Source organism: Haliotis cracherodii, unplaced genomic scaffold (assembly GCF_022045235.1).
Source record: "Haliotis cracherodii isolate W230 unplaced genomic scaffold, xgHalCrac1.p SCAF_11, whole genome shotgun sequence".
NCBI classification, from domain to species: Eukaryota; Metazoa; Mollusca; class Gastropoda; order Lepetellida; family Haliotidae; genus Haliotis; species Haliotis cracherodii.
Window position 1 is genome coordinate 10,208,058 of NW_027266266.1, and position 11,076 is coordinate 10,219,133.

An 11,076-nucleotide genomic window follows, 5' to 3' on the forward strand; every position below is an offset into this window, starting at 1 on the left:
ATATCTAGTTGATGACATAATTTTACAGTACCTGTTACTCTTACAATTTCTTGAGAACATTTCTCATTGCTCTCAGTTATATATCTGACAAATGCTTACATGTGTTGCTGTCAATATTCACAACATTGAGGCTACGGGCGACTTTACGTTGCATAAGACCTTCACATTTCGCGTACCGCATCGCCTTACCGCTGTACATACTGAAATGCATGCATATGATGTAGTCTGCTCGGCGATACTACAACATAGATATAGGAACGTATACAAAATCTACTTGATTTTTAAAAGTGTGATATTCATACATCAAGGGCAACACTTTCAGTACCGATCGCAAAACGTCAACAAAGCGACCTGGAATGAACGATCAGCTGATCTCATCACCTCGCTTTGAACGCCTATCTAGTGGTTAACAATACAATATAATCAGTCGTGGTCATCGCTGATGTATCATTTAATAAAGGAACATTTATTTCTGGGCATGACAATAGATAAACCATTGTTTAGGCGAAAGGTATGCTGTCCGCACACAAGCGTGCCCGTTGCCGATAGAGGTGAAGGTTATACTAGTTAACTGTCTATAGGCGTCATAGTAACATGTAGTGCTCATATTGCGCCGTTAGATTAAGGTTTGGACGGTCCGGGTCAGTGCACCTAGCGGGTTAGTGAAGGGAAGATAAATTGAAAATGATCGCCCATTAAGTATGCTAACACGTATGCATCCAGAAATAGGTATTATTTAGGTACTGACGTGACAGCTTTGTGGTAAGCAGATCAAAACTAATACTTATAGAAATACAAAAGGTATTTGTACACAACACTGGGCCTACTTCACGTGACAGCCTCGTGACACAATCAGAGAATACCAAAGACTTCAACACACAACACAAGACCTACTTCACGTGATACCCTCGTGACACAAGCAGAGCATACCAAAGACCTCAGTACACAACACAAGACCTGCTTCACGTGATACCCTCGTGACACAAGCAGAGAATACACAAAGACCTCAGTACACAACACAAGACCTGCTTCACGTGATACCCTCGTGACACAAGCAGAGAATACACAAAGACCTCAGTACACAATACAAGACCTGCTTCACGTGATACCCTCGTGACACAAGCAGAGAATTCCAAAGACCTCAGTACACAACACAATACCTACTTCACGTGCCAGCCTCGTGACACAAGCAGAGAATACACAGGACTTCAGTACACAACACAAGACCTACTTCACGTGACAGCCTCGTGGCACAAGCAGAGAATACACAAAGACTTCACTACACAACACTAGACCTACTTCACGTGACAGCCTCGTGACACAAGCAGAGAATACACAGGACTTCAGTACACAACACAATACCTACTTCACGTGACAGCCTCGTGACACAAACAGGGAATACACAGGACTGCTGCATCCTGCTACCATGCAAGCTGTCCGACCTTCCTTGTCCCTGGCGTTGATATCAATGATGTCCTGTGAGAGGACCTGCTTCACGATCTCCATATTCCCACTGACACTGGCCCAGTGAAGGATGGTGTCACCATTATCACCAACTAGACACAAATCTGCTCCTTTGTTCACAAGCAAGTCAAACACTTTTTCATGCCCCATGTATCCTGCAATCATCACCGCTGTCCTCCCGCGCCGTCCTCTCCCATTGATATCCACGACATCCTTTGAAAGGACATGCTTCACCATTTCCACATGTCCTCCAGAAGATGCAACATGAAGGATGTTTTCTCCAGCAGCATCCACTCGTGATATATCACCTCCTTTACTCACAAGTAAGTCGAACACTTCAGTGTGTCCCTGAAATGCAGCCCTCATTACAGGTGTCCAACCGTACCGGCCCCTTGTGTTGACGTCCACAATGTCCTTTGAGAGGAGATGCTCCACCATCTCCACATGTCCTCCATAGCAGGCAACATGAAGGATGTTGTCCCCAACATCATCAACCTGTGACACATCACCTCCTTTACTCACAAGCAGGTCAAACACTTCTCTCTGTCCCTGGTGCGCAGCCCACATCACGGGTATCCACCTGTACCGCCCTTTTTTGTTAATGCGTACCGGACTCTCAGACAAGATGCGTGTCACTCGCTCCATGTCTCCCTTCGTACATGCATCATGGAGGTCAATATCTTTTCGGGTTTTGGGTCGGGCGGAATTTCGTGTCACTGAAACAGAGAGACTTACTCTCAACACATGCCGGTATTTATGTTAAGGAAAAACTCCGAGGTCTTTACTGAGAAGCTGTCATTCTTAGTCAAGAACGAGGAGTAGGTATTTATCCAATTTACAAGCCGAACGTAAAATGAAACAACATTTTGCTGTCGTACATGTAGTTGAAAAAGGATTTTCTCAACAACAGTGTGTTTTATCGGCGTCTCTTCAGCGTCGCTGTTTACTCACAGGTCTACAAGTAGGAATTTGTTGTTTGAATTCGACACAACATAAGTTAGCTTGGTGATGTGTGTTATGGAGTTTGTTTTCAAGGGCAAAACGAGATGTACAAAGTGCCTGGGATTGATTTATTGATTTGTTGTTTAACGCCGCACTCAGCAATATTCCAGCTATATGACGGCGGTCTGCAAATAATCGATTCTGGACCAGACAATCCAGTGATTGACATCTTAAGCATCGATCCACGCAATTGGGATCGATGACATGCATCAACCAAGACAGCGAGCCTGACCACCGATCCCGTTAGTCGCCTTTTACGACAAGCATATTCACCTTTTACGGCAAGCATGGGTTGCTGAAGACCTATTCTACCCCTGAATCTTCACGGGTAAAGTGCCAGGGACTCAGGGATATTCTGTACACAGACCCAGGGACTCGGGGATATTCTGTACACAGACCCAGGGACTCGGGGATATTCTGTACACAGATCCAGGGACTCAGGGGTATTCTGTACAAAGAACCAGGCACTCGGGGATATTCTGTACACAGACCCAGGGACTCAGGGATATTCTGTACACAGACCCAGGGACTCAGGGATGTTCTGTACACAGACCCAGGGACTCGGGGATATTCTGTACACAGACCCAGGGACTAGGGGATATTCTGTACACAGACCCAGGGACTCAGGGGTGTTCTGTACACAGACCCAGGGACTCGGGGATGTTCTGTACACAGACCCAGGGACTCAGGGATATTCTGTACACAGACCCAGGGACTCGGGGATATTCTGTACACAGACCCAGGGACTCGGGGATATTCTGTACACAGACCCAGGGACTCGGGGATGTTCTGTACACAGACCCAGGGACTCGGGGATATTCTGTACACAGACCCAGGGACTCGGGGGTATTCTGTACACAGACCCAGGGACTCAGGGATGTTCTGTACACAGACCCAGGTACTCGGGGATATTCTGTACACAGACCCAGGGACTCGGGGGTATTCTGTACACAGACCCAGGTACTCGGGGATATTCTGTACACAGACCCAGGGACTCAGGGATGTTCTGTACACAGACCCAGGGACTCAGGGATATTCTGTACACAGACCCAGGGACTCAGGGATATTCTGTACACAGACCCAGGGACTCGGGAATATTCTTCATTTCCCAACCACACGACGGTACGAAGTAACACATCTTAATCTTCATCAATCCTCTGTTCTCACCTCTGACACGTGGATGAAGCCGCCGTCGAGATTCCATTCCCCCTGCTGGATATTTAAGGTCATCCGATGTTGAACGAGATAAAGTATCTAAACACTCAACTCTGTTTTACACGATATCGACATTCTCGATAAATTCCTACAAAAACAGAGACAAAACCCGCACTTTTATTGGTATTCGTATATATATGATATTATATGAAAATGCTCCAGATTTAGACGAATGCTGTTATTATTTATTTATTAACAAATAAAGAGTGACAATAAACATTTTTCATAATCATAAGAAATCGATTGTGCGATTCCGACAACTAGTATATCATAAGCATGTAACGGGTGTCAACGGTCGGGCAGGGTACGCTCATCTTTAGCCAACACCTGGTATCATCCCTATTTGATAGTGATTCATAAACACATGCTCATGAAATACTGTAAAACGTGAAATTAATGCGTCTCCAAAAGAATGCGACCGCTGGCCCCTAGCCAAAAATGCGACTCCATATCTATGCGACACCCACTCCTCTCAAGCATCAGTGGATTTATATCTTAAGAAAATGTCCTCTGTCAGGTTTACAGGACAATCCTCACCTTCATCCAACCTTACATTAATCTAATCACACACCAAATAGCACCACTTTTTAGCGCTGAGTAGAGTATTTCAGCTAAAACAATAACAGTATTCGGAATTGTACATTCCAAACTGTTTTTGGCAGATATTTCTTATGAATATGGAAAGGGTTTTGTCGCTTTTATATATGAATCACAATCACAAAAGTTGAGCATATCCTGTCCCACATGCGACACCGTCATAAACACGTGCAAAGGCACGTTCAATTGTTCATTTTACAAAATACTGGAACGTTATGGTGGAAGTCATTATTTTTGTTACGGTGCGTCAAATTTGAATATTTCACTGGGAACGGTGCCGTCCGGATAAACGAGGCTTTACTTGTTTTTTTGGTTGTTGTTTAACGCCGCTCTCAGCAATATTCCAGTTATATGACGGCGGTCTGTAAATAATCGAGTCTGGACCAGTCAATCTAGTGATTGACATCCTTAGCATCGATCCATGGGATACGATGACATGCATCAACCAAGTCAGCGAGCCTGACCAACCGATCCCGTTAGTCGCCTCTTAAGACAAGCATAGTCGCCTTTCAGGGCAAGCATGGGTTATGAAGACCTATTCTACCCCGGATCTCCACAGTTGGAATGAGTAAATTGTGTTTATTTAACGCCGCAATTGCATTTATATCACAGTGTGTCAGTTTAATGTTGGAGTAAAACCCAAAACGTGATATAAGTCTCAGACACTTATACATCTTCGGTGAAACCCACGGGTGTGGTAGAAACAGAATTTCGGCAAACGGGGATTCGAACCAACGATCAGCGTCTTTAACGTCACCTTGACCTTTGCGTCTTATGAATAACTGTTCCCATCGCGTACGTGACTGACTGGGCTGGGTGTAACGCCGTGTTGATGGTTTGGTTTGTTGTTTAACGCCGCACTCAGCAATATTCCAGCTATATGACGGCGGTCTGTAAATAAGCGAGTCTGGACCAGACAATCCAGTGATTGATATCATGAGCATCGATCCAATTGGGATCGATGACATGCATCAACCAAGTCAGCGAGCCTGACCACCCGATCCCGTTAGTCGCCTTTACCCACAAGCATAGTCGCCTTTTACAGCAAGCATGGGTTGCTGAAGACCTATTTTACCCCGGAATCTTCACGGGTCACGCCGCGTTGAACGGAATGTCGGTTATTTTACGGCGTTTTAGATGCATGTGAGAGAAATTTTCAAGGTGATAAACGGCGGAAGACGCCATCACCACGAGTATAGTGCTGACAAAACAAGAATAAAAATAATGGAGAATCTGTTATTCGACCAAACTCGAAGGCCCCGTTTCGAGTCACAACTTGAATTCAATATGTGGGGCCCATTTTGGGTTATATTACTGGAGTATTGCTAAAATCGGCGTCAAACCATACATACTGACTGACTGACTGACTGACTGACTCACTCACTCACTGACTCACTCACTCACTCACCCACCCACTCACTCACTCACTCACTCACTCACCCAGGTTATCACACGTTAAGATTCAAACGCCCCTCACTATATACTTAACTTTAGTACTCCTATTGTCACATGTCATTCGACAAATAATCGACAGTAAAATACATTTGAACGTATATGGCTTACTTACTGTTATATCATCACAAGACTTAATGCAAACGTCCTATCAGCTGTTGTCCAAATGTCCATGGACTTTGTCCGATCACATTATTATAACATAGATTAACACTGTCGAGGACAAAGACCTCCTCTACACACTATCACAATCAGAAACGCCCCCTTGTGATATACCTGACACCTAAGCGGCGTGTCAAGTTAATCCTGTATATGAAGGTGTTAGTCATTGCCTCCCACTGATAAAACCGTATATATTTCATAAAGTATTATACATGTAAGTGACAGACGCATTTGATGCTATTAGACTGATTTGTTGCTGAGCCACGTAATTGTTGCTGACGTATGTATAATATCATATAGAATACTAAACGAGCTCCCGTGTAATACAAATTTTATGAAACTCGTGAATAGTTCTATCTGAAGGCGAGTCAGATACCAGAACTTTTCACGAGTTTCATAAAATTGGTATTACACGGGAATGAGTTTAGTGTTTTATTTAATACTTGCCGTTCATATATATGTATAGTATTGCGCGAATCCACAGCTTACTCCATTTGTGTTCAACAGAATCATACTTCAAACACGTCAAAGTTGACACGCATTAGTTTTTACAATTGAGTATCCGGGATATCAGAGGTCTTCATGATCAGCAACCAATGCTTGCCGTAAAGGGCGACTATGCCCGAAGAGGCGACGAACGGGATCGGGTGGTCAGGCTCGCTGACTTGGTTGATGCATTTCATCGATCCCAATTGCGTGGATCGATGCTCATGATGTCAATCACTCGATTGTCTGGTCCAGACTCGATTATTTACAGACCGCCGTCATATAGCTGGAATATTGCCGAGTGCGGCGTTACACAACAAACAAACAAACAAACAAACAAACCAACCAACTTAGGAGTCCGCTCCACAAAGCTATCGTAGCGCTAAGGTTATCGTAACTCATAGACTTACGACTGTCATTGCGCTACCATCGACTTGTGGAACGTGGACCTGCACCACAAAAATTTACAATCACGTCACATAATTTGTGGAACTTTGTTGCATGATCCACCGCAAAACAATGCAGGTTTAGCGTGTAAAGTTTGGAAATCACATGCAGCATATCTGATAATAATAAAGACGCTCTGTGGTAACACTTGACTGATTAGATTCGTCATTAATTGGATCATATCGGACACATCTCTGCTTAGTTACTATTCTCTTCTCTACGCACGCACACGCACACGCACACGCACACACACACGCACACGCAATGGGAGGTTGACAGAATATACGGATTTTCGATTTGACGAGGGGCCAGTCACATGACGACACATTTTGACGAAAGAATGCACACCAATACTGAGACTACTGTACATAGACCAACAGTGAAAGTCATTTTAAATTGATTTACAAGTCTTTGTTGTGATATGAAGTGATCGGCAAATTTAACATTTGTTTTGCAATTAATTTCTACCCGTTCATCGCCAGCTTCAGGATCTCCCACATCGCGTGTGTCGGCCATTTTGACATCCTGTACTTAAAGCGAGTGAGTGAGTGAGTGAGTTTGTTGTTTAACGCCGCACTCAGCAATATTCCAGCTATATGACGGCGGTCTGTAAACAATCGAGTCTGGACCAGACACTCCAGTGATGAATATCTTGAGCATCGATCCACGCAATTGGGATCGGTGACATGCATCAACCAAGCCAGCGAGCCTGACCACTCGATCCCGTTAGTCGCCTCTTAACACAAGCATAGTCGCCTTTTGAGGCAAGCATGGGTTGCTGAAGACCTATTCTACCCCGGGTCTTCAAGGGGCTCTAGATGTAGTATCACTGCCTCTGCTACTGACCACTCCGGTAATGTTTAACAGAAAAAAGGCGGTGGCACAGGGTAACCTTAAGCTTGTGCTTAAAGCGTTTGCACGTAACGTCGAAGACCCGGGTTCAAATCACAATGTGTGAAGCCCATTGCTGGTGTCCCCCGCCGTGAATATTACTAAAAGCGTCTTAAAACCACACACCATACTGACAAAAACTAATCAAATTGCTCTAATGATCATATTATTCAAAACTATTTGATGTAGTGAGTGAGTGATTTGGGTTTAACGCCGCGTTTAACAGTATTCCATTTATGTTACATCGTGCCAGCTTAATGTGGGAGGAAAGCCCGAAGTGATGCAGGTCGCAGATATTTATCACTTCCGTGAAATCCACGAGCACGGGTATAGTGCTGACAAACCTAGAAACATAATCGGAGCGAACCGGGATTCGAACCCACAATCATAGGTTATGGCGTGCCCAATGGACGCAAACTATTTGTTGTAACCAAATGTATTTGTCATCTATCGTTTGAGGATAAATTTTGTCGCGATGCGTCTCGTTGTTGTATGGCAAACATATGTCAGTGCAAGCACGAGGTCACATAACCAAATTACACAGAAAAGTCCATTCTCAGTAATCTATAAGCATTTAATCAATTAGATGCGCACGTACAATCCTTAAGCTTGTCCATTCCGATCCCGTTATACGCCTCTTACAAATAGCATAGTCGTCTTTTACGACAAACATGGGTTGCTGAAGACCTATTCTACCCTGGATCGTCATTGTTAATATCACATAGCTTCTTCTGTGTCGCCGTTAATCGTGAAAATGTTAATTGGTATAGGGAAATACGTTCCGCACTGCCACGAGGTGTTTAACTAACAATTCAGTTAATGCACAGTCAAAGACAATGGATACATAGTTTAATTAGTCTTACATTTCCCTGGATCCCTAGAGATATCTCCGAGGATGACTGAAATAACATAACAATACTTTGCAGACCTTTGTGACGTCATCTGTTTCATGATGTCACAATCAAATGGCATCCCAAAACGTTCTGCCACTGTTTGTTTGTTGTTTAACACCGCACTCAGCAATATTCCATCTATATGACGGCCGTCTGGACCGAGTCTGGACCAGACAATCCAGTGATTGACATCATGAGCATCGATCCACGCAATTGGGATCGATGACATGCATCAACCAAGTCAGCTAGCCTGACCACCCAATCCCGTTCGTCGCATCTTATGACAAACATGGGTTGCTGGGGATCTTTTCTAACCCGGACCTTCACTGGGATGGGATAGGGGGGGGGGGGGGGGGGGGGGGAATGGGTCCTAGATTCGCCTTGATGTTCCTGGTTTCATCACCCTGCCCGTGGTCTTGGGTTTCACCAAAGATGTCAACTCCTAAGACCTGGATCACTGCCTCCCACATCAAGGGGATACACCGAGATATAACTGAGATACTGTTCACAGTGACGATGAACTAAACTTACATATCTGTCATGCAATATGTCACAAGTAAATACAGCAATCTTAATTTTTAAAGAAACCGTGTCAGTTGCACAGCTGGCTGGAATAACAACGACTTGCCCTAGGCTCCAGATTATGAGGCGCGGTCCCTCATTAATGATTGTGGTACGTCATGGCTCTCTGTTTGCACCTAATCATGCAAAAAACATCAGGTTTTATACATCACTTTTAAATTATCAACAGGAAAGACTGTGACAATGTTGGAATTGATAGACCAGGAACGCTTTGTTTATCTCGTCCTTTACATGGCTAAACAATGCAATTCATATTTATTTAATGAGCCTCCAAATGCGACAGTGATACAGCAGTTTCTACACTAGAGAAAAACATTTTGATAAATGTTGATGATTTGAATGTAGCGGAACTCGCTGCCATATTCGAGCGTACATGGTGAACTCAAAGTCAGGTGCAGCATTCGGCTGAGCTGCATGTAATGCACTCATTTATGTGTGGTGGTGAAAGGAATTGATATATACGAAGTTGCAAATGTGTCCTTTATTGTGAAAACTGTTGCAATTAATTGGACATGTACATCATACACATACTGACTATCATCTGTTATGGATTTCTCTAAATAGTAACAATAGCAATAGTTTGTTTGTTGTTTTACGTCGCACTCAGCAATATTCCAGCTTCATGACGGCGGTCTGTGAATGAACGAGTTTGGACCAGAGTCACCATTTACGGGTCCAATAGTGAGTAGGTGAGTTGGGTTTAACGCCGCTTTTAACATTATTCCAGTTATATCACGGCGTGTCAGCTTAATGTGGGAGGAAAGCCCGAAGTGATGCAGGTCTCAGACGTTTACCACTTCGGTGAAACCCACGAGCACGGGTATGGTGCTAACAAACCTAGAAACGTAATCGGGGCGAACCGGGATTCGAACCCACAATCATAGGTTTCTGACGTGTCCAGGGGACGCAACTCTGCACAGCGAATCGCGGCGCCTTAGACGTCTGGGCAACCCGTGCCCCCTGGTCTATTAGCAATAGGAACAGTAATAACAATAGCAATAGTAACGGTATTAGCAAAAGTAAATATAAGCAACAAAACCCTTTCCATAATTACAAGAAATAACAGTCCATTGTACGATTCGGACTTTGCCATAAGTATAAAAGCAAGTGAGTGAGTGAGTGAGTGTTGCAATCAGCAATTGTCAATCTATAAAAATAATCTAGTCTTGACCAGACAATCCAGTGACTGACAGCATGTCAATGACCAAAGATCCACGCGATCTGGCCATGGTGTGTCGCCAATCTAGTTAATCGACAACATGCCACCCGTGAAGATCAAGAGTAGAATAGGTCTTCAGCAACCCATGCTTGCCGTAAAAGCCCACTATACGTGTCGTAAGAGGTGACTAACGGGATCTGGTGCTCAGGCTCGCTGACTTGGTTGATACATGTCATCGTATCCCAACTGCGTGGATCGATGCTCATGATGCCAGTCACGGGATTGTCTGATCAAGACTAAGTTATTTCCAGACAGCCGTCATATAGCTGGCACATTGCTTAGTACGCCGTCAAACAACAAACAAACAAACAAACAAATAAACAAATCGGCAACATGCACAGGTTCCGGGGGTCAATTCTATCAGGAATCCAACGGAAACATTACTATTGGATGAAAGTGAAGAAGTGAACATGTGTAGAAGGACTGATGTACCGAAAACGAAAGCAACCATCCTATGAGTCATGTTTCACGTGAACAATTAAAAAAGAAATGACAGCTGAAAAAATTCGATGGCGGAAGTCCTCACAACGTATTGCACAATCTCTTGTCCCTTTCGCTGGGCAGTCAACCGTGACATGACCAGCAAAATATTTTTACAGGATGAAGGCGCATGATGCCAAATAATTTATGATAAGATAATGCATTGAAAAAAGGTCTCGTCGGTTC

General features: G+C 44.0%; 1 protein-coding gene across 1 annotated transcript; it reads right to left on the reverse strand.

The window, feature by feature from the left end:
* Positions 1–1,362: 1,362 nt before the first annotated feature.
* Positions 1,363–3,670, reverse strand: LOC139455376 (serine/threonine-protein phosphatase 6 regulatory ankyrin repeat subunit C-like). Its single transcript, XM_071236934.1, has 2 exons — positions 3,634–3,670; positions 1,363–2,180 (listed from the first exon to the last, which is right to left on the reverse strand). Exons 1-2 carry the CDS (start codon positions 3,668–3,670, stop codon positions 1,363–1,365), a joined length of 855 nt encoding a protein of 284 aa, XP_071093035.1.
* Positions 3,671–11,076: the final 7,406 nt, after the last annotated feature.

Excerpts from the sequence above, each read along its gene's own strand:
- LOC139455376 (XM_071236934.1), bottom strand. The coding sequence starts at position 3,670 with ATGGAATCTCGACGGCGGCTTCATCCACGTGTCAGAG. Across the intron at positions 2,181-3,633 it reads GCTTCATCCACGTGTCAGAG|TGACACGAAATTCCGCCCGA; the intron begins GTGAGAACAGAG and ends TCTCTGTTTCAG.